The sequence below is a fragment of the Cucurbita moschata genome, unplaced genomic scaffold, assembly GCF_002738365.1.
Source record: "Cucurbita moschata cultivar Rifu unplaced genomic scaffold, Cmos_1.0 Cmo_Scf00035, whole genome shotgun sequence".
In the NCBI taxonomy this organism is placed as follows: Eukaryota; Viridiplantae; Streptophyta; class Magnoliopsida; order Cucurbitales; family Cucurbitaceae; genus Cucurbita; species Cucurbita moschata.
The window spans coordinates 135,512-157,279 of NW_019268551.1; the positions used below are offsets into that span (position 1 = coordinate 135,512).

General features: G+C 35.8%; 5 protein-coding genes across 7 annotated transcripts; 2 read left to right on the plus strand and 3 right to left on the minus strand.

The window, feature by feature from the left end:
• Positions 1–50: 50 nt before the first annotated feature.
• Positions 51–5,749, minus strand: LOC111431126 (ubiquitin domain-containing protein DSK2a-like). 3 transcript variants are annotated; one of them, XM_023067659.1, is made up of 8 exons: positions 5,288–5,745; positions 4,274–5,053; positions 3,842–4,056; positions 3,653–3,766; positions 3,447–3,502; positions 1,137–1,165; positions 640–729; positions 51–527 (listed from the first exon to the last, which is right to left on the minus strand). In XM_023067659.1, exons 1-8 carry the CDS (start codon positions 5,526–5,528, stop codon positions 379–381), a joined length of 1,674 nt encoding a protein of 557 aa, XP_022923427.1. In that variant the 5' UTR covers positions 5,529–5,745; the 3' UTR covers positions 51–378. The 3 variants fall into 3 exon arrangements, with proteins under 3 accessions (XP_022923427.1, XP_022923428.1, XP_022923429.1); XM_023067660.1 differs by having other exon boundaries at positions 3,842–4,053; positions 5,288–5,528; XM_023067661.1 differs by lacking the exons at positions 51–527; positions 640–729; positions 1,137–1,165 and adding an exon at positions 1,215–1,424 and having other exon boundaries at positions 5,288–5,749.
• A 2,635-nt stretch (positions 5,750–8,384) lies between these two features.
• On the plus strand, positions 8,385–10,364 carry LOC111431194 (ganglioside-induced differentiation-associated protein 2-like). Its single transcript, XM_023067753.1, has 3 exons — positions 8,385–8,687; positions 9,167–9,431; positions 9,955–10,364. The coding sequence occupies exons 1-3, from the start codon at positions 8,561–8,563 to the stop codon at positions 10,166–10,168; spliced, it is 606 nt and encodes a 201-aa protein (XP_022923521.1). The 5' UTR covers positions 8,385–8,560; the 3' UTR covers positions 10,169–10,364.
• Positions 10,365–10,907: 543 nt separating this feature from the next.
• LOC111430997 lies at positions 10,908–12,103 on the minus strand. Its single transcript, XM_023067485.1, has one exon. It carries the CDS (start codon positions 11,900–11,902, stop codon positions 11,030–11,032), a length of 873 nt encoding a protein of 290 aa, XP_022923253.1. The 5' UTR covers positions 11,903–12,103; the 3' UTR covers positions 10,908–11,029.
• Positions 12,104–13,633: 1,530 nt separating this feature from the next.
• On the minus strand, positions 13,634–15,826 carry LOC111431189 (basic endochitinase C-like). The gene is made up of 3 exons (XM_023067748.1): positions 15,265–15,826; positions 14,218–14,368; positions 13,634–14,142 (listed from the first exon to the last, which is right to left on the minus strand). Exons 1-3 carry the CDS (start codon positions 15,668–15,670, stop codon positions 13,779–13,781), a joined length of 921 nt encoding a protein of 306 aa, XP_022923516.1. The 5' UTR covers positions 15,671–15,826; the 3' UTR covers positions 13,634–13,778.
• Positions 15,827–18,574: 2,748 nt separating this feature from the next.
• LOC111430963 (probable acyl-activating enzyme 1, peroxisomal) lies at positions 18,575–21,325 on the plus strand. The gene is made up of 2 exons (XM_023067429.1): positions 18,575–18,961; positions 19,774–21,325. The coding sequence occupies exons 1-2, from the start codon at positions 18,617–18,619 to the stop codon at positions 21,175–21,177; spliced, it is 1,749 nt and encodes a 582-aa protein (XP_022923197.1). The 5' UTR covers positions 18,575–18,616; the 3' UTR covers positions 21,178–21,325.
• Positions 21,326–21,768: the final 443 nt, after the last annotated feature.

The window sequence follows — 21,768 nt, forward strand, 5'->3', positions numbered from 1 at the left end:
ATTGCTAGTGACAGTAACAACCCATCATTTTGCACCCAGGCTAATAAATATTAGCAAAAGAGCAACTCCAATCAACCAAATTTCATGAACCATAAGAAAGAACAACAAATATTATCTAAAATAAACATATTTTCCACACAATCATATGACATCTCGTTATCATGTACGAGAAGATGTATTACAGGAACTCCAACAACCTGTGAAAGAGAGACCTTATATAATTCAGTGATCGTATTCCCGACTTTGCCGCTCCTGTACCAAAATTTGGACTCAATCGACTTGAATTTCGCCTCCAAAGTCACTTACCTCAGCTTTGTTCTGACAGCATTTGATGGGGGCAGCATCAAAGGCATCAGCAATACCGATGGGATCAATTGACTACTGCCCCGAATTCCCCAGTAATCGTTCAACTGCAGCATGGATATTTCCTGCAGTAGCAATCAGTGCTCGTATGTTCTCCTGTCTGTCGATGAATCCCATTTCTTGCAGCTGTGTGAGCTGTGTAGAATACAGTTCTTCGGGCGGTACTGTCCAAAGGAATGCATTAAGTGGAATGTAGATGAAAATAAAAGGATATCTTTTGTAATTTAGTCAAAATAAAACTACGGAAGATACGGGGCAAAAGGCAAGAGATTCAACCATCGGATCGGTTGGGCATGGCTAGGCTACCAGCACCAAGTCCACCAAACATGTTCATCAACATCTCCAACCCCGCATTGTTCGCAGCTCCTATCATTAAGAGAATAGTATTAAACCAAAATAAGAACGCTAGTTTGTTCACCCACCCCCACAAATAAAGAGACACAATGCTACTTAGAGGTTCATCATTATGTGCATCGTGGTAAGAGTAACTCAAATTAAACTAGATAAAAAAAAATATATCTCTTCCACTAGTACCATTGTTGTCTCTAAGTCACCCCTAAACATCAAAAGCCACCAATCAATTTGTGTTTCTCGTGATGAAGCTTCTGGCGTGTATATATATCAGATTCATCACTTAAAGAGACTTAAAATTTTGAGCAATTCAGCATATTCAAAACATACTATGAAGAATACACAGAATAACCCTCATAAACTGCCTATCGTGATGGTATTACAACATCAATACATGTAAACCTATTTATAGAGTAGATTACCTGTGCCTCCACCGGTCTGACCTTGGTTTCTACAAAAAGAAAAAATAAGAAGATAAGTATTTGCCAGAACTATGGACAAATAAGAAACAGTTCAGTGTACCAAATATCAGAGATTTCAAGAATCCAATCACTATACAGGATAATACATACGATAATTCCAGTCAGGAAAGCTAATGAAATGAACATCAATTGAGCAAAGAAATTCTTTCAAATTGGTGAAGTTTCCAAATCCGAGAGCAACTTATTGTGGTTATCATCCTCCTTATGAATAAAGGGGAGTTTGAGGTACTGCAGTCAGACAATTCAATAAGCAATCAATTAATTGCCAAACAGATTCTCATGTTCATGTCTGATCACTTGCTATGCCTACATATATGAGCTATATCAATAAGCAAGTTCTGCAAGTTATAGAATGCTATGACCTACAAAGATTTTATACTGATGATTAAACAGAAATAGCTGATCAAAACGCATCGAAGGAAGTGTTTTGGTTTGTGGGATATCTCACCTCCCCTTTTTTGTAAACCTCCTTTGATAATGAAAGGTATGTTTCTTATCACCAACAAGAAGAAAGGAAGAAAAACGAATCAAAGGAAGTGGCTCAACCCAGGCCAACTAGCATCCAATAGAAAAGTCAGCTATCGGGGCAAAAAACAAGTGTTTGTGAAGTCATGCTGGATGGTAAGACATATTTTCAAAATGTTTTTAACCTTTGTTGAAGGATTCTCAAGAATGAGATTCTTAGCTATAGAACCTACTAGTTAAGCTTATAGCACCTTTGGATAGAAGTTCCACGATAAACTACAAATTTCCACAGAAATGTATTACTTTTATATAGTTCTTTTGAAGAAAACAGAAATTTTCGTGGATTAAATGAAACATTACATATAGAAAAATGAAAGAAGACCCTCAATACCACTAAATTCATGAAGCAAAATCCCATCAACTAGAACTTAGGACCAACTTCATGACCTAATAAACAGCCCACGACATCACTAACAAAAGACTGACCAAAAGACAAACCTCTACGACTCCATCACCAAAGAAATACAAAACTCTTATTTTAACACACAATTACTGGTTTTTTCCTTCTTATGACAATCAATTAAATCTAATTATTTGGCAGTGATAGCAAGTGGATTTTAAGATAAAAATGGCCAATTATTAACAAAAAACAACGATAGTTAAAGATTAAAATCGGGGAGATCAAATAATAAGCTTTTCAGAATCATTATTATTTTTCTTCTTTTGTTACGTGTGCAAAAGTCACTTAAAAGGAAAATCCAATTCATGTTGTTAAAGGAAAATCTGATTCATATATAGTTGCCCTATGATTGTAGAAATTTTTTTGACTCACCAAGTCCTTGTGTGAGTTACCGTTGTTTCATTAAAGAACAATACATAGAAAACAAGAAAAGCTTAAACTCTTCTAACACAATTTTCCAAGGCTTTACTAATTATAGACGATCCTGATTTGAATCTACTGCATATTTTTGGACACTTTCCAAATGTGAAACAATCAGTTCAATCATGAAGGCTGCATTACTATCAAGCATTAACCACTGTGGCCATCGTTCTTTCTGGTATTCTTAGAAGGTGGATTGGAATGTTATCACTTATCACGATACAGACTAACAAGAATTGAAAATTCCTTTCACCTTCTTGTAGCATTCACACTGAGTTATTTAGATGGTTCAACTATCAAAAGAAAAACTATTTTAAGAATAGGATTTAAATTCTTGTTAATAATTAATGTTTTTAGACTATCATCACCAAATATGCAATGTAATCAACCAATTAAATCCGCTCACCTGGAAAAAATCTAACGATTAAAAAAGTTCATCTAAAGTGTTAAAACCATTTAAAAAAGACGACAAAGAGGTCAAAATTCATAACAAGATTTTCATATAAGAATTCTTTCCCAGTAGACCCAATCTACATTTAAATGTACAAATGAAAAAATGACTGCCACTTTTTTTTTCAACGTTTATTTTATAATGAACAAGAAAACTTCCGTTTGAACCATAAAAAGTACTTTAAGGGGACCAATAACCTAACAAGCACCCTTGAAGTGGCGTTGATGTTCATTTTAATTCAGCATTAAAAATTTAAAACGCATCTGGAAGAAGGCCTAGAAGATATGCTTATAAAGAACAACTAAGAACTTGATTCAACTCAATTAAGCAGAGGACAAATCAATCATCAATATCAACATAACTCCATGCCTAGCAAAAATATTAGGATAAAACCTAGGTCCTGGCAAGGCTGCTTAAACAATCTACACATGAGGTTTTTTACTAGATTACTTACAGGGTGGGCTGGCGACCAAGCTGTGACAGAAGTTGTTGCTGCAATGTAAACATTTGCTGCAAAAAGACCCGGGAGAAAGAAAATAAATCAGAAAATCCACGTACAGAATATTGAGGTTATAGGAATCAAAGGATGAGGTTGGATTGAGGGAACATAAATAGACAGAGGATGTTGAAATGGCAGTCACAAGAATCTATTCCATTTACCTGCATTGTCTCGGGGGACGTCAACTGACGTAGAAATTCAGGATTCTGCATCATCTCTCTGAGCTGAGGATTGGAATCTAGCAAGCCGCGCAATTGAGGGTTGAGACCAAGAATCTGACGGGAGATATTGTAAGAAAACATAGAATATCCACATCATCTTTAAATTCTAATGAAATACCAAATGAGTACCTGGTTCACATATTGAGGGTTTGACATAACACTTTGCATCATCTGTGAAATAGCTGGGTTTTGCATCAACTGATTCAAACCAGTGGCATCTGGTGTTGCACCCAACATGCCCTCAAGATTTGGAAGGCCAAGCCCAGCTAAACCAGTGGGAGCTTGAGCACTAACATTTGGAGTGGGATTCGACCTTGTAGAGTTAGTTTGGGTACCGCCAGCTGCTGAATAACTGCTGTTAAATACCTTCATGCTCTAGAACTAAGATATGGAAGAAAATTTGATACATGGGAAACTTAGATTCTAAAGCAGTTAGCAAAGTGTCAGAAAAATTAGCAGCAATCTCACAAGCATGTGGAACAATGGCAATAACTGAATTCCTAGTAATAAAAACGTGTTGGAAATATGATATAAACTAAATCCAAACAAAGTAGTGCTTACTGCTAGCAGGGGACCATGGGTTTGGAAGTGGGTTTGTATTTGGAGAAGGAGAACCATTAGTCGTATCATTAGTAGTAGTAGATACATTGGATGTTGCATTATTGGTCACACCCCCACCCGTCCCACCCGTCCCCAAAAGTGCGGTGAAGGGGTTCGAGCCATCATTTCCAGCACTTCCAGACATAGTTGTTGCATTTAGAAATGGCTCTTGAACAGTTTCATACATGCGCCTAAGCATATTAAAACCTTCAGGGGAAGACTCAATGTTGCTCATTGCTCTATCAGTATTCCGCATCATCTCCCGCATAAGCTCGGGATTTCTTGCAGTTTCAAGCGTCTGCCGGAGAGTACTGGGATCATTGAGAATATGTGCAAGCTCAGGATTACGATCCATTATCTCACGCATTTGAGGATTGTTCATTATCAAATTCCTCATGATATCTGGATTATTCATGATGTTTTGTATGGCAGGCATGTTCATTATTTCTCTCATTATGTTTGGATCACGGGTCAGCTGCTGCTGCACCTGTTCGAAATCGGGAAGGCCAGCCCCAAACAAGCCACCAGTGGCACCAAGCCCATCGAAACCAAGTTCAGGAAATAGGGAAGCTTCCAAACCAAGTCCTCCCCCCAGTGCTCCACCTTCATTCGATCCAACACTTCTTGCGTTACTCGAAGTAGTGTTCGGACCGCCAGCATTGGGCGCAGAAGCAGGATTGGTCGGCGGGGCAGCAGGTGCCGATCCACGAACCAAATGGACGGTGTGATCTGCCTCTAACCCTAACAGAAAGAACATCATACGAACAATTACGAAGGAGAAAGAAGGGACTTCGAACAATACATCAAGAACCTGGCATCCCGATATTCAGAGAACATTTTTTAAAATAAAAATCAATGCAAACAACAACAAAATCAGAAAGAAAGCGAAAAAAAAAAGAAAGAAAGAGAGGCCAGATTTGTGAAGCATCCAGAATTGAATGCAGAAAACACAGAATTAATCCAATAGAAACACACCGTAGCTTTGTAGGGTTTGATCGTCTTTCAAAATCCGACCCTTGTAAATGAGGCGCTGCTGATCGGGCGGAACCTCGCTCTGTTCGGCAAGAATGGATTTAAAGGATCCAACGGTAGAATCAAGGTTAACAAGAACAGAAAACTTGGAACCATTGGAGCATCGAATGTTGACGTTGACTTTGATGCCATCAACAGAGGTCGTATCGGGAGCAGCGGACACAGCTCCATCGCCACCAGCCATGGTGTTATCCCTCCCGGGCGCGGGAGGTTGGTCACCGGCGGAAGTGAAAGAGGAATGAATTACAGAAGAGGATTGAAGGAAGGGAAAATGAAATGAATGGAAATTAGAAACCCTAGCTCCAAAATCTACGTTGAATCGATGGCAGCAGCTGATCTCTCTATCGTGGAACGGAACCAATTGCCACCAAACTTAAAATCTTTTGGTCACATTAATAATTTCAAGAAACCCAAAAAAAAAAATAATTACAAAAATTATTTCTTTGTTTTGAGAAAAATTAAAGACCAACGGTTTCTCTCCAATAATAATAATAATAATAATAATAATAATAATAATAATAGAATTATGCATCAAATTTACTAATTATATCACCAACTTTGTAACTCTATATAAATAATTTCATCAAAATTATTAACTAAGAATATTAATATTTTACAAGACGATCAAAATTATTAATCCCACATGAATTGTGAATTCTTATGATGTGAATGATACGATGTCTTACATTGGTTGGGGAGGAGAACAAAACACTTTTATAAGAGAGTGAAAACTGGACGACAATATCTGTTAGCCATAAGAGAGTGAAAACTGGATGACAATATCTGTTAGCCAAAACCTAGCAGACGCGTTTTAAAGCCTTGATGGGAAGCCCGAAAGGGAAAGCCGTTTTAAAGCCTTGATGGGAAGCCCGAAAGGGAAAGCCTAAAGAAGACGACAATATCTGTTAGCGGTAGATCTGATCATTACATATGATATCTATCTTTTTATTTAGAGTGATTTTTATTGAGCTTGAGAGACAGAGCTGAGATCATAATTTTCCTGATAAAATTAGTTTAAGTAGTTTTTGAGACATGAACTCCTACCCTCTCAGTGGTGTACATAGATCAGTTTGGGTTGCCAGAATTTTTTTGATCAACCCAAGTGCTATTGGTTGGATTGGTAACCCAATCTAACCCAAAATTGTTTTACAACCCACCCAAACCAAGTTCCGTTATTCAAAAGAAATTAATATTTTTTATTAAAAAAAAAAATATTCATAGCATAGAATATTCTAATTAAAAAATATATTTAAAAATCGGTAAATAGAAGTAATATACTTTAAAATAATTCAAATACGTGCCTAGTGTAATTTTTCTTTAAGAACAACTCAAATAAATCATAATTATTTAATGTAACATAAATTGTCTCAATAAACCATACTTAATTACATTTTTTTTTGGTCAATCTGAAAATTTATCGGATAAACTTGAAATCCAAATCTATTTTATTTAAATACCATTAAAGTAATCAACAAAGGAATTACAATTATTTATTTATTTTTTAATCAAAGAAAAAATGAATAAAATAATAAAAACTTATTTTATTTTAAAATAATAAAACAATTTATTTTTTTGGAAGATATCGCTATTAAAGGAAAAAAATGTATTTAATTTTTTGAAGATAAGGTTTACATTTCAAAGTTGATCGCTTCTTTTTGTCCCACTCTCGTGGGCCCCACCGCCCACAGATCAGCTTAATTAATTATTGAGACTTTAAACTTTTTAATTAAAATTTCAATTTAGTCCTTCTAATTGATTTAATTATAATTTAGCCCTCAAAACTTCACTGATACTTTCTTGTTTTGTTAATTAAAAATATTTTTTTATGTGGAAGTAGAATGTAACCATCCATATTGTCCTCGGGCTTTCCCTCCAACCTTTAAAAGAGGTCTGTTAGGGGGAAGGTTTCCACACCCTTATAAATGATAGTTTGTTCTCCTCCCCAATCAATATGGGACATCACAATCCACCCTCCTTCGGGGTCCAGAATTTTCGCTGGCACTCTTTCCTTCCTCCAATCGATGTGAGACCGCCCCCAAATCCACCTCCTTTGGGGCCCAATGTCCTTACTGGCACACCGCCTCATGTCTACCCCCTTCGGGGAACGGTGAGAAGGCTGGTACATCATCTGGTGTCTGGCTCTGATACCATTTGTAACGATCCAAATCCACTGTTAGTAGATATTGCCCTCTTTATATTTCTCCTTTCGGGCTTCCCCTCAAGGCTTTAAAACGAGTCTGCTAGGAAGAAGTTTCCACACTCTTATAAAAGGTGGTTTGTTCTCCTCCCAACTAACGTGGGACATCATCACATAGAAATTCAAATTAATAATTTAATAGTAATTTGTACAATTTAATGAATATTCCGGACTAAATTGAAACTTTAATTCAAATAAAAAATTTAAATCTTATTTTCATTATTTAATATTTATGGTCTTATTTTTAATTGAGAAATATCTGTTTTTAATCTGAATATTTATTATAGATGTGGATTTTTTTAAAAATATATTTCCACGTAATTTGGGCTAAGAATGACAGCTCATCTCCTAATTTATTTATCAAATAAGGAGGTTGTTATCAAATGACAAATAATATTTATTAATAATAACAATAGTCCATAAAAATTAAAATTAAATTAAAAAAAAACAAATGAATCTCCCAATTTTATTTTTTTTAATTTAATATTCTTAAATTTAAATTTTATGTTTAATAGGTTGGAATATATTTTTTTGAAAAATTATTTAGTTTTATATTTAATAAATTAAAGATTAAATGCATAATTTAAATATGTATGAGATATAAATTTGATGATTTACGAAACCATCCTTGACGTCGAGGACTTATTAAAGACGTAGGGGTAAAGATGTAATTTTGGTTTAAAAATATAGGGGTAAAGTTGTAATTTGAGGAACTTTAACTGAGCGAAATTTATGAGGGGGGGGGGAGAGAGGTTGGATCTAGGGAGGGAAAGATGCTACCGAATATTCTTGTGTGACAAAAATCTTTGCCCCCACGTCCGCGCCATTCGCCTCTTCCGCCCAATGATCTGGAGTCCCTTTTAATCCTCTCCCGATCATCTTTATTTCTTCGTTTATTTTCCAAATCTCATCCTCCAATTCCGTTCTCCACCAAAATCCCTTCACTCCCTCCTTATCCCTAACCATTCTCTCAACGCTACTCGCTTTTTCCTTCTGATTCTACTTGGAATTCGTCTCATATGGCCGCTCAGGTTCAGCCTCCTCCGCCGGAGCAAAACCAACTCGAAAACCTCGACGTCTTCAAGATTAAAGGCAGAGACAAACAAGGCCGCCGGATTCTCCGCATTACCGGAAAATTCTTTCCAGGTTTCCTCTCTCTCTCATTCTTTATCGATGAAATTAATTTTTTGTCGTTTCTTTTGACCATTGAGTTTGAATGTGCTCAAGAAACATCTGTATGTTTTCCTTACCATGATCTGTTTCTGTTTTCTTGCTTTTTTCATGGATGAAATTAAATTTTTCTCGTTGTCATCCGCGCGAACTGTACGTTTGAATGTGCTCAAGAAGCATCTGGAATTTTCCGTAATCTGCTCTGATTTGATTTTCTTGCTCTGGTCTGCTTTTATTTACTTTTTTTTTTTTTTTTTATCAGATTGAATTTTCGCAGAGAAGCGTATGTAGATTTGCCTTACTACGCTCTGATTCGGTTTTCTTGCTCTGTTCTGTTTCTGTTTTCTTGTTCTTGACTGTGCTTAAGAAGTATCTGCATATTTGCACTGCTGTGCTCTGATTAAATTTCTAGCTGTTTTGAGCGATGAGATTGATGGTTCTTTTTTGAAAATCAGCACGGATTGTGAGTTTGGATGTGGTGAAGAAGCATCTGGAGGAGAAGATCTTCCCTAGGCTTAAGAACAAGCGTTTTACGATCTTGTACTTTCACACCGACGTTCAAAGGAGCCAAAATTTCCCCGGAATCGCCGCCCTCCGATCAATCTATGAAGCAATTCCAGCCACCGTCAAGGCTAATCTCGAGGCCGTGTACTTCGTTCACCCAGACCTCCAGGCCAGGCTCTTCCTCGCCACACTCGGCCGCATTTTCTTCACTAGCGAGTATATTTTCTAACCCTTCTTCAATCAATTTCAGGTTTTCCCTATATTCTTATTCCCATATTTTCTTTTTGCATCATAGAAAATAATGTAATTTTTATGAATAAGTAAATTAAAACATTTTTCTGTACTTTTCTAAATTAAGGAAAAAACTGATTTCATGCATATATTCTTTTTTAAAAACTATTTTTAATTTATTTCAAACATCTTAATTTATTAGATCCAATAACAAATATACTCTGAATTTTGAATTTAGTTTTGTTTTGTCCTCATCTCTTTTTCTAATATGTAATTGTATTTTTAAAATTTATAAATGTATTAGAAATAAAATTGAAAAGTTTAATTAAATATTTACATTTTTTTAATGCACTCAAAGACATTATTTTATACACCGTACCCAATAAAGGGATAATGATAAAAAAGAAAATTAAAATATTAAAAAGGAAAAGTAGGAATAATTTTATGACGTTTTGTTGATAATATTATGTTATAGTTTATAATGAGAGGGAATGTTTGGATGTGGTAGGATGTATGGGAAGATAAAGTACGTGAGTAGAATTGATCTGCTGTGGGAGCACGTACGGAGGAACGAGATCGAGGTTCCAGAGTTCATATACGATCATGATGAAGATCTTGAGTACCGTCCGATGATGGACTATGGTCTGGAGAGTGACCATCCTAGGGTTTACGGTGCACCCTCAATTGATTCGCACGTGTACTCGATGAGGTGCATTTCCTAGATTCCTTTCTTCTTCGTTTTAAAGAAAGGGGGCCCTTTGTTTAAATGAGTTTGTGTTTGGATCTTGTTTAGCCCACATTCTTTTTTCATTTTGGATGCCCAAGACCAAGACATGCTTGTTTATATTTGCTTCTTTTTTTCTTCTTTTTTTTTTCTCTTGAAAAATGTGGTTGTATTAGAGAAAAAGAAAAAAAAAACCTTGGTGCTTAACTGTATATATTCCTTTTTTATATTTATTAAGTTTTTTAATCCACATTTTTAATTTAAAGCCTATAATAAAAGTTTGCATAATCCTGTCCAACCTAGTTAGATTTCAAGATCTAAATGCTGGATAATAAATTTGCAATCGTTCCTAGTTTAAGATACGCTTTTAATGACCATTTAGTCCCTAAAAACAGGTGGAGTGTTACCAAGACGCTCTTAAAAGGAAGTAACTTAAGTAATATTCAAGCTAAAATGAATACAAACACGGCAATCACGTAGTATTTTAAAAAGAATATATGAATACAATTATTATGATTTTGATTTGTGCCAAACTTCAAAGTCGCTGGCCTACGAATCAATAAGTAAATCTGTGGAGTTTCACTATGGAAAGTTTAGGTATTCTTCCGGAGTAAATATATTTTAATATTAAATTAATTTTATTTACGTGAGAGATTGTTTGAAAATATGATAAAACTAATTTTGGAAAACAAATTAATTTTGAAATTATATTAAAAATAAAAATTAGGGATAATTAGAAAAAAGTATTTACTTAGAATAATGGATATAGTACAAAAAACCAAAATCCAATGACCGGGCTATCCTTCAAAATTTGGATGCCTTCGGAACCTTGGAGGAGGGGTAAAATTGTCAATTCCTCTCATTGAGAAATCAAATTCAAGAGACATGCTCTGGCTCTGATCATCTGCCGGAAAATCCCTTTCAATCCGTTCTCAAACCCTTCCATGCTCATTTCTAATCCCTCTAAGCTTCTTCGCGCCGATTGCAGATTGTCGGCGTCGACGCCATTGCCGAGAGTGCCTATTGCGGCATCCACATCGTCCAATTCATTGCTGATTTGGTTGTTTTCTTCGCTCGCTACCGTTCCCCTTCGCATCAGAACTTTCGAGACTAATACCCACCGGTTTGGCTTCGATTTGACTGATTGAATCGCGACGAACGACAAGAGGGATGCGAAGATGGAAATGGTAACGAAACAGGATTCTTTTAGAGCTCGAATCACGGCGTAGAGATGGAGATCTTGATTCATCAGATGACTTGATCCGATTTTCTCGTCCATTTGCTTGGTTGATGATATCAATTTCAGTGCCTCCTTTTTCATCTTCTTTCTCAGGTGAGTGTAATTAGCGATGGCGTTTCTGATGCTCAAATCTCCCTTTCTTCTACGAAGGGCGGATTGCAGAGCTTGAGCTTGTTCCTGTATTTGCAATATCATGTCTCTTGTTTTGCCGCAGGTGTCTAAAAGCTTTATGAATCCTTCGACCAATTCGTCCACCAATTCCTGGTTCTGGTGGCTCGATAAAACCTGTTTGGTGGAAGCCATGTGGAGAAGCTCGTCCATACAAGCGTATAAATCGTCCAGTCCCTGCAGGCCATTGCAGATTGACTTGGAGGTTGAAGGAGATGAGCTCTCCAATGCCTTCAACTTGCTCAGTTGCTCTTCGATTCTGAGAGTGGTGGGATGGGATCTGGAGGGTAGACTGATTGATCGTAAATGGTAACGAGCAGCCATTGTTGGTTGCTTTAGAAAACTTAACTTTGAGAAATCTGCTGAGTTTGATGATGTTAAACTCTATGAATCTGTTTATATATGGGGGCACATTGCAGGGAAGATAAGAGGGAGGAGACAGCGAGCGTTGGTTTCAATGAATGCAACTTGGAAGCAGGGAAATGGCCGGCGGGAGTGTCCTTTTCTTGCTCTAAAAACCGAGAAAGGTCAGCTCATTTCTTGCTTTGAATTGTCTCCTTGTTTGGAATATAAAATTCAGGCTGCACAAATCTCACGTTTAGGAGCAAGTGCAATGCATATGCCGAAGCTTTTTTTTTATACTAAAATGAAAAGGAAACAGAAATTTAATGTTAAATTTTGTTTGCTTTCTCTTCAATCTTGTCGTGGGGCAAAGGATTGGCACCCATGTTTCATATAGCCATGACAAGTGCTGATAGATTCTTCTTACAAATGGCATGTGGTTTTTGGTTCATTTATTCGATGAGTATGATTAGTTTGATCTAGATTATAATTATTAGTGAATTGGCAAGGACTGAAATAATTGTTCATGCAACTTAGAAAGGAAAATGAAATACTTACAAATTGGCTAAGCCTAAAACATCACAATAAATATAGAAATTTGTGGTGGAAATAGGATTTCAATCATAGTTAAAGAAAAGAACACTTTTGAGTGTTGTTTGGATTTTCAAGAGTTCTCCTGACATGAAATGAAAATTTGGAATTAAGTTATTTGTTAGTAAATAAAGAAGATCATTTCCCACATTGTAGATAGCCGGATACAACCAGGAGGCAATGATGCTTAATTTCTTTGCATCAGATTGCGCGAAAAAAGATGGAAGGGGAGAATCTTGGAGGCAAAAAAACAGAACATTAAAAAGGAGGCCATGTACATCGCAGAACACTGAACATGTCCATTGCAAACAAGGCTCTCATGGATCTAACATGTGATCGTACAGTTCAAAAGGTACGCATTACAGAAACAATTAACAATCCTTTTTTGAAGTAACATCAAATTAGGAGATACTTTAGCTCTAAAACTCAAAGCTATAAGAAAAAGAACTAAAGTATATACATATAATATATATATTTTCATTGAAAGACTTGAGTATCAGAAAAAGTTATTATTGAGTCTAGTTGTGCCTGTGAACCGAACCATATGTTTCATTAGGTAGCCAAAAGCTTTACCCCAAATTCCGGGGGATTCTTCTAAAGTCGTCCTGCACATGCCCCCTCTAACTTCCAGGATGCCTTGACATCTATCTATCAAACATCAAGATTAAAGCACTCCTAAATCCTCCACTCTAGTCTCGACCTTTCATGTGTTGTGGTTTGGTGATTGCAATTGCTAGCCTAAGCAATGTTCAAGTGTCTGTATTACTGCACGCGTGCTGTGTCGGCATCCTTGTAATTCTACTCCCCAATTACTCTCCATCTCCATCGTCCTACAGGTCTCTTCTCGTGTACATGGGTTTTCTTTTCCAATGAAAAGGAGTATTTAATAGCTTTTGCACGGCATGCTCCATCCACTTATGATGCGTCATGTCATTAATTAGGTGATATATTATTTCATTCCATTGATTCCATATTATTCTGAAATATTTATATTATAGTTTAATCAATTCCTAGAATACTAGACCCGCTCTTTTGCACACCATAAGATTGGATATATATAAGGGTTTTAGCCCGAAGGAGAAGAGGTTCCAGATCTAGTTCTGATTGTCATTGAGCGCTTCATTTTGATAATTAGAAAAATATTCTTTAGTAGTAAAATGTTTACAGTTATTCAAAATTACCAAGTATCAAAGGGATCATAATCTCCAAATTACTATCTACTTTTGCCTTCCTACATTTCTTACTACTTCTTACGAATCATTCTTCATTAGAAGGGCTGTTGACCTACACAATCCAAGTTGTCTCCATATTGGATATTCAATATGTCACAATACCTTTTGTAGAAACCAATCCTATCTGCAGCTCGATCATCGGTACCATTAACACATTCACTAACATTGATTAAGTTGATGGTTAGACCATAGCCAGGCAATCTTTTAGCTGATATATCTTCATTGGATGGTACCCATTTACCCGTCATAACATCATGACACGATGGTTTGTTTCCTTGAGGAGTCATCCAAAACCACAAGGCAGTCTTGAATGATATGGTTGGATTGGTAGCCACTAGATCAGGATTGTTTATCAGGTCCACCCCTATTGCCCTTCCAGCAGCCCCATAGTTGAAGTTACTAATCAACCAAAAGCCATCTTTCAATGATACAAATCTAAATATTTGGTTAAAACTAGAATTTCATCGAACTTACTAGGTGATTTGGAAGGGACCTCGGCCATAATATTGCTTCCCAGATGCACAAGGCCAGTTGGTAGAAGGACTACAAGAAGCATCTTTGATGGTTGAATTAATATAGCAATAGCCCCATGCATATGGTCCATCCGGTGCAGTTTGCCATCCTCCTATACAAACATTCCGTTTCTTTTAACTTAGCATTAACGATGAGGGCCTATTAAACACATTTAAAAATTAATAAATCAAACAAATACAACATCAACCATATAAGTTAATCGCTAAAATTTTATCAAATAGAATAAGAAAGGGTCTTAATTATGCCAGGGATGATTTAGATTTAAAAAAAGTGTTATTGTATTTTTTAAGTTTTAGAGAACTGTCTTTAAATTATAAGTTATAATTAGTTAGCGGTCAATATGGTATTGACCCGTTATTATAAGGTTTATTTTCAAGATTATAAATAGTCATTCATGTTGTTGCTCTAACATCACATCGCAGAATTGAAAAGAATAGAATTTCTATGTTAGCTTTGTTGATAACTAAGCTTTTACTTTGCAAATTCTTGTATTTAGAACTTGCATGCTAGAATCATCTCTGAGTGGTATTGATCAAACCTGTGGAGTGATTCTCGAATCACGAGTTTAAAAGCAAGTTTTTTCTACTCCTAATCTTGAGCATCAAGGTAATCTATTCCAAAACTTTCTCTTGAGTTGATTCCATATCAAAATATTTTCAGGAACAATCTCGACCGATTGACCTAAAAACTTTGTATAATTAAGATTGTTTAACTCTATGTTGTCATCAGGGATTATATGAAAATATGTTCATCAGGAGAGCACGGGATTATATGAAAATATGTTCATCAGGAGAGCACGTAATTTGAAAGTAGGTCATATTTCATCTCGACCCAAACTTTTGGTCAATCCATCAAATTTCCTTCTAAGTTTTTCACAGTGAAGTAAAAAATAATAATAATAATAAAAAATAATAATAATTGAACTTATAATTTAACAATAATTATAAGAGAAAATAGTCAGTAAATTCGAAGTGAATGATTATTAACCTGTGGTCTCGTGAGATGTTTGAGCGAGGAAAGCGGCGACCTCCCTCTTCCTGATGTTGAGATTCCCGGTGGTGCCAAAGCCGTCGAACGCCGCCGCCGCAACCGCAAAAGCCTCGTAGCTGTAAAATCCATTGCTCTTGCAACTCCGATCGTTTCGATGTTTTAGCATTTCGTCAAAATCCGAGGCGCTAATTACGCTGCCGATTTCGCCGGTAGGGCTTCCAAATGTTAGATCAGAACCACATCGCCGCACAAATCCGGATCTGCAGAACCCCGACCCGGCGCTGCAGAGGCCTTTTGGACACATCGCGTTCTCTGGTTCTCCTCCGCCGCCGCCGCACGGCTGCGCCCATGACGTCGCCGATGTGAAGAGAACGAAGGCTAGAGCTACGAAGATTTTTCTCATCGATCGCCGCTCCGCGATTTGTCTGTTGACTTATCCGATAACAATGATGCCGGTTTCGTTTCGAAGTATTGGGAAAAATGAAAGGCAACATCGAAACGCACCGTTTGAGAAAAGGTACCCATATTGAAAATTTTAAAGGAAAACATCCATTTTTACCATGAAATTGATGAACTTTATCAACTTTTTGTCTAATTTTCCTTTTTATCACATCCATATGAAAAATTAGAAACGGATTTGAGATCGAGTTCAAAGTGAAAGATTCAAATAGGAAAAGGAAAATTAACGACTTCTTGGTCGGATGAATCTTGAGTTGAGTCTTTGTTGTCAGGGAAAGAATAACAAACAAGAACCGAAGTGAAAGAATAACAAACAAGAACCGAAGTGATAGAGGTTTAGGTTTAGAAGAAAGAACCAAACAGTTTAGAGTCTAAGGAGCGAAGCCGAGTTGACTTGACTAGGTGATCTCAGCGGAAGAATAAAGGATAGGGAGAAGTTGAAAGTCTTTCAAAGTTTAAAAGATTAAAACTAATTCGTAAAGACCCACTTGTAGACATGATTAGACTCCTATTTCAACATTCAATCAAGATATAATTAATTAAAATATACAAGTCCTCGGTGCAAGATAGCTATCTAATGACCTCGGTAGAACACAATTAGTAGCTCACGATACCTTACGCGAAAGCCACTTACTGTGGCTACCAATCAAAACAGCACACATTCTTAATGCCTATCAAGAGATTTTTCATTCGACCTATCCTCATTTCTAAAGAAATAAAGTTAGTTCAACGTGGAAATTCAAGCCATTTCCATCGACCATCCTTTCTTCTTTTATTTGTTTTCCATGTGCATTTTAATTGGTCATTTATTATTTAATCAACATGTCACATCATAATTAAATAAAATGTCGATATTTTTTTTATAAAAAGAAAATAATTTAAAGACCAAATAAAATTCTTTATTCCAACGTTTCACGACACTTAAAATTCTTGCCCATGTCTTGGGAAATGGAAATAAGATTGTAGAATTACTAATTCCAACCAATGAAATTATGCCACGTGTCAGTCTTTAATCACACCCAATAGATTATAGTCCTCCACATGCATTACTTTAAGTGTGAATGGAGAAGGTAGATAAGTTTTTCTTTCCTAACACATTAAATTTTCTCCAGTCGTACTTCCACATAACAAACGACTTGACTTTACTTATAAACGTGACATTTTTCAACTTTTAAGTAAAGTCAATCGATGGTCGAGATGTACTTAACGTATAAGAAAAGAAACAACTCATTCTTCACACTACTTAATACGTTAAATAAATTCCAAAAGAAAAATCCAAAGAACGTGTTAAACTTTCGAGTTTTGTGCAGTTATTTTCCACATACACTCGAAATTTCTTTTTAAAACAAGTTCAATACGGGAAAATACTAGTAAAGGCGATTAAGAACGAGACTTCACCGTTCTTGAACTTACATGATATTCGAAGTCAAGTCTTTATAAACATTTATGATAGAGATAGACTTTTAACATGAAGAAAAAGAAGGGTTGTTTTTCACACTTCTTTATTCAATCGCTTTACCTTTCCGTTCACACTAAACGATATATTATCTTTTTTCCGCTTAATAAAAATAAAGAAATTATCTAACTAAGAACGAATCAAAAATATAATTTATTTATATGAAATTCTATTCTCAAATATTTTAAATAAAATAAACTCGAATAATATTAAAATTAAAATTATCGTAAAAATAAACTAAAATTAATAATTTAATAAATAAAAAATGAATACTTTAGGAAATTTAGAGTCTCCCATAGTGATGTATATCCACATTAGTGTGAGTGACAAGATTTACACTCAAATTAATATGATGAAAAAGGGTCCAAACTCTTACACTTTTTGACTTTTAATTTTACTTTCCAAATTATTATTATTATTAAAAATCAAAATTAAATAAAAAAATATCCATGGAATATTTTAATATTCTTTCTATTTATATATATATATATATATTGTAACAACTCTAAATTTCCACGTATTCAAAGTTACTATGAACGTTTTATGCTCATCTCTAATGCGGAAATATAACTCTCCCAATGAAATCATTGATAACGTGAACTTTGAAATCGCTTAAAAAAAACTTCTTCTATGGAAAACATAGTCATGATCTTACGCGTTTAAATATGAAATACTAGAAAATTTCTACCTAAATTTCTAAGAAATGGATAGGAATTTTAAATTATATATTTTTCTAGAAAGGAGAGGAGAAGAATGATAGAAGAAAGAGAATACCGGCTCATATTTATTGGTCACAGTAATTTAAAATTAATACTCGTAAACATACCTCAATTCGTATAAATTGTGTATCAATGAATTAAAAAATTTGAGGTTCTAATCTCAATCTAAGTTAAATTGAAAAAAAAAAAAAAAACCCAATTGTCTTTTTTTTTTTAAAGTCAATTAACATGTAAATAAGCTGAAGTATCCTATGGAGCAACTGAGAGGCACGTTGTGTGGATTAAACAAGTTCATTAGTCGAGACGTGATTCTTTAGATCTAAACTAAACAAAGAAATTGAGGCCCCGAGAAAATCAGGGAGGAAGTGAGAATCAGGGTCGGATCGAACTTCGAAAGACTAAAGAGAAAAATTGTGCAGCGAGTAGTTGCTACGAGAAAAGGAGGAACAAAGTGAAAATGAGGGTTGAACCGAAGCTCGAAGGGCAGCCACGAACGTGAACGTGAACGTGAACGTGAATTTGCGTATTAAACGAGGAAAGTAGATATAAAATAAGAACAAAAATGAGAATGGTAAGAAAGAAAAGAGGAAAAAGAAATGCGATTAAATAGAATTGGAGAACAATTTTTGTATAAAAACTCACAAGTTGAGGAAATGATAATGTATTCCAACATCATCCAACTTCCCATTTTCAATTCCTTCCTTCCTCTTCTTTAATGGCGGATGACTCACAATCCTTAATCTTCCAAACAAACAAACAAACAAACAAACATTATAAATTAACCCTTCTCCCTCTCCACATTCATTCATTCATCTTCTTCTTCTTCTTCTTCTTCTTCCTCTCATCTCCCCTGCTTTTAATGGACCCCTTTTCTCCCTCTCCTGCAAATTTTGTCCCCCTCTCGCCGGTCACTTTTTTGAAGAAATCCGCCGCCGTCTACGCCGCCCGCCCCTCGGTCATTTACGGTTCTCGAGTGTTCACTTGGTCGGAGACTTATGGCCGCTCTCTCCACCTTGCTTCCGCTTTGGTTCATCACTTCCACGTCTCTCCCGGTGACGTGGTACTCTCTCTTTCTTTCTTTCTTTTTTTTTTTTTTTCTCTGTTTCCATTTTAATTAATTATTTTTACAATTTATATAATTTTAATTATTATCTTTCAATTCTATTCCAATATTTTAAATTTTTATTTATCATATCCTTGATGATTCTTTTATTTATTTAAAAAATTAAATAATTTCTTCTAAATTTTTTAAAAAATAATTTTTTAAAAATAATATAAGAAAATGGTCAATATTATAAATTTAAAATGTTATTAGTGAAAATTAATCAAATAAAATGTTTTTCAATTCTATTATAATATTTTAAAAATTTTAAGCTAATTTTTATTTATGATATCTTTGAAGATTAATTTTTTTAAAAAAATAATTTCGTCTGAATTAAAATAAAACAATTTTTTTTAGATAATATAAGAAAATGTCAATATTATAAATCTAAAATGTTATTATTGGAAATTAATTAAAAAAGTTTAAAATATTTAAAATATTAATGACATTTTTTTTTTTGTTTGAATTGCAAAATAAAACTACTTTTTATTTTTATTTTTTTAAATGCTTAAAAGTTATTATTATTATTATTATATATTTTTGACTTGGAGGGAATTGAAAACGTTGACTTAATTTGATTTATTCATAAAAATTATATTAATATCAAGTGGATTTTATAAAAAAAAAATTATGGAACCGTTGACTAACTAAAGTCAATTAATAGCCTTTAAAAAAAATATATATATATTTGGTTGCAATAGTTTTTGTGAAATTAACACGTGTAATTAAATTATTTGATAATTTGGAGGAGCGAGTGAGCGCGTGTGCAGGTTGCAGCAATGGCGCCCAATGTCCCGGAGCTGTACGAGCTTCACTTCGCAGTTCCAATGGCTGGAGCCATCATTTCTCCACTCAACACTAAACTAGACGCGCCCACATTGTCCTTACTGCTCCAACAACTTCACCCAAAGCTTATCTTTTTAGACTCCGACTTTCTTCCCACGGTCCTCCAATCCCTCTCCCAAACTTATGGAAACTCTATCCAATTCCCCGCTCTCGTCCTCATCCCCGCCCATCCCGACACCCCACCGTCGGAATTCCTCGACTACAACAGAGTTCTCGGGATGAGATTTGACGATTTCACGCCGAGAACGAATGCTGAACTAGACGCTATTTCCATCAACTGCACCTCTGGCTCGACTGGGCTCCATAAGGGCGTTGTTTATAGCCATAGAGCCGCGTATCTCAACTCCCTAGCAACCATTTTTCGTAGCGGAATTTGCAAGAACACTTCCTCACCGGTGTTCCTATGGACGGTGGACATGTTTCGGTGTAACGGTTGGTGTTTCATTTGGGCCATGGCGGCTCTAGGAGGCTGCAATATTTGCCTTAGAAATGTCACAACTGATGCCATATTCACTAATATCGAACTTCATAAAGTCACTCTTTTGTGTGGACCATCCACCCTTTTGAAAATGATTTATGAATCATCGTCGTTCAATAATTTTAAGCCATGGCTTTCGCGACGTGTCGATCTCATAGTGGCTGGTGCATTACCGATCAATGAAATCCTGACCAAAGTCACTGAATTGGGTTTTAATATAAGCTATGGTTATGGCATGACTGAAGCCATGGGACCTGCTATGATCAGGCCATGGAAGCCAAATTTTGATGAAGAGACCGTCCAATTTGAAGATTTGATCACATCATTGGAGATTGACGTGAAAGATCCGTTGTCGATGGAGAGTGTTTTAGGAGATGGTGAAACCTTGGGAGAGGTAATGTTGAGAGGCAACACTTTGATGTCGGGTTATTATAAGAATTTGAAAGCAACTCGTGAGGCTTTTAGTGGGGATTGGTACAGGACTGGCGATGTTGGGGTTAGACACAAGAGCGGTAGAATTGAGATGAAGGATAGAGCCAAGGATATTGTAGTGCGAGCAAATGGGGAGGTAGCGGTGAGCACAGTGCAGGTCGAGGCCGTGTTGATGAGCCACCCGAGCGTTGCGGAGGCGGCAGTGGTCGGGGAGAGGTTGTGTGGGTTTGTCAAGTTGAAGAATGGGAGTAGAGCGAGCGCTGAAGAGATTGTCAAGTTTTGTAGAACGCATTTGCCCGAGTTTATGATACCAGAAAGAGTTGTATTTGGTGATTTGCCGATGAATTCAGTTGGGAAGGTGCAAAAGTTTATTGCGAGGGAAAAGGCAAAGGCATTGAACACCAACAGTACAATATAAATGAACGGATAGTGCATAATTAGAAGTTCGTTGACCCAAAGGGCACGATAATTTATGATTACGGGAATGTCGTTTTAAATTTCTAATCAATTTCACTGAAGAACGCTATTTTATATTTCTAATAAAATTTGCTAATTTTAGTTTCATATATCCCGTTGTCTCTTCAACTAGTTATCGTTAGTTGAAAAAAACTTATGTTCGATTTTTAAAAGCTTTCACTAACATATTGTCTCTCGTTGCTGTGTGGCTTGCTTATCTCTACTTATCACAGTGTTGGCTCTTGTGCTCGCAGCCGTGGTCTTATACAAACGCAAACGGTCCTACTCGATGGCGCTGAAGGGGAAGTTGAGTGGGATGTGTTGGATTATGAAAGTCCCACATCGGCTAATTTAGGGAATGATCATAGGTTTATAGTCAAAGAATACTCTCTCCATTAGTATAAGGCCTTTTGGGAAGCCCAAAGCAAAGCCACGAACCTTATGCGGGACAATATGGGCTTGGGTAGTGGGTTGGGCTTAATGTAAGTGGGCTGGAGAATTGGGCCTTAGCCCAATGGGAGCTTGGGATTATAGAAAATGACAGAATTAAAGG

Bases quoted from the DNA above. Each gene is read 5' to 3' on its own strand.
- LOC111431126 (XM_023067659.1), bottom strand. From the start codon at position 5,528: ATGGCTGGTGGCGATGGAGCTGTGTCCGCTGCTCCCGATACGACCTCT. The intron at 5,054-5,287 runs GTGTGTTTCTAT...TCTTTCTGTTAG, and splicing joins TCAAACCCTACAAAGCTACG to GGTTAGAGGCAGATCACACC. The intron at 528-639 runs GTTGAATCTCTT...TCCTTTGGACAG, and splicing joins CATGCCCAACCGATCCGATG to TACCGCCCGAAGAACTGTAT.
- LOC111431194 (XM_023067753.1), top strand. From the start codon at position 8,561: ATGGCCGCTCAGGTTCAGCCTCCTCCGCCGGAGCAAAACCAACTCGAA. The intron at 8,688-9,166 runs GTTTCCTCTCTC...TTTGAAAATCAG, and splicing joins TACCGGAAAATTCTTTCCAG to CACGGATTGTGAGTTTGGAT. The intron at 9,432-9,954 runs GTATATTTTCTA...TGGATGTGGTAG, and splicing joins CGCATTTTCTTCACTAGCGA to GATGTATGGGAAGATAAAGT.
- LOC111430997 (XM_023067485.1), bottom strand. From the start codon at position 11,902: ATGGCTGCTCGTTACCATTTACGATCAATCAGTCTACCCTCCAGATCC.
- LOC111431189 (XM_023067748.1), bottom strand. From the start codon at position 15,670: ATGAGAAAAATCTTCGTAGCTCTAGCCTTCGTTCTCTTCACATCGGCG. The intron at 14,369-15,264 runs GTTAATAATCAT...ATGTTTGTATAG, and splicing joins AACATCTCACGAGACCACAG to GAGGATGGCAAACTGCACCG. The intron at 14,143-14,217 runs GTAAGTTCGATG...TTGGTTGATTAG, and splicing joins GGTCCCTTCCAAATCACCTA to TAACTTCAACTATGGGGCTG.
- LOC111430963 (XM_023067429.1), top strand. From the start codon at position 18,617: ATGGCGGATGACTCACAATCCTTAATCTTCCAAACAAACAAACAAACA. The intron at 18,962-19,773 runs GTACTCTCTCTT...GCGCGTGTGCAG, and splicing joins ACGTCTCTCCCGGTGACGTG to GTTGCAGCAATGGCGCCCAA.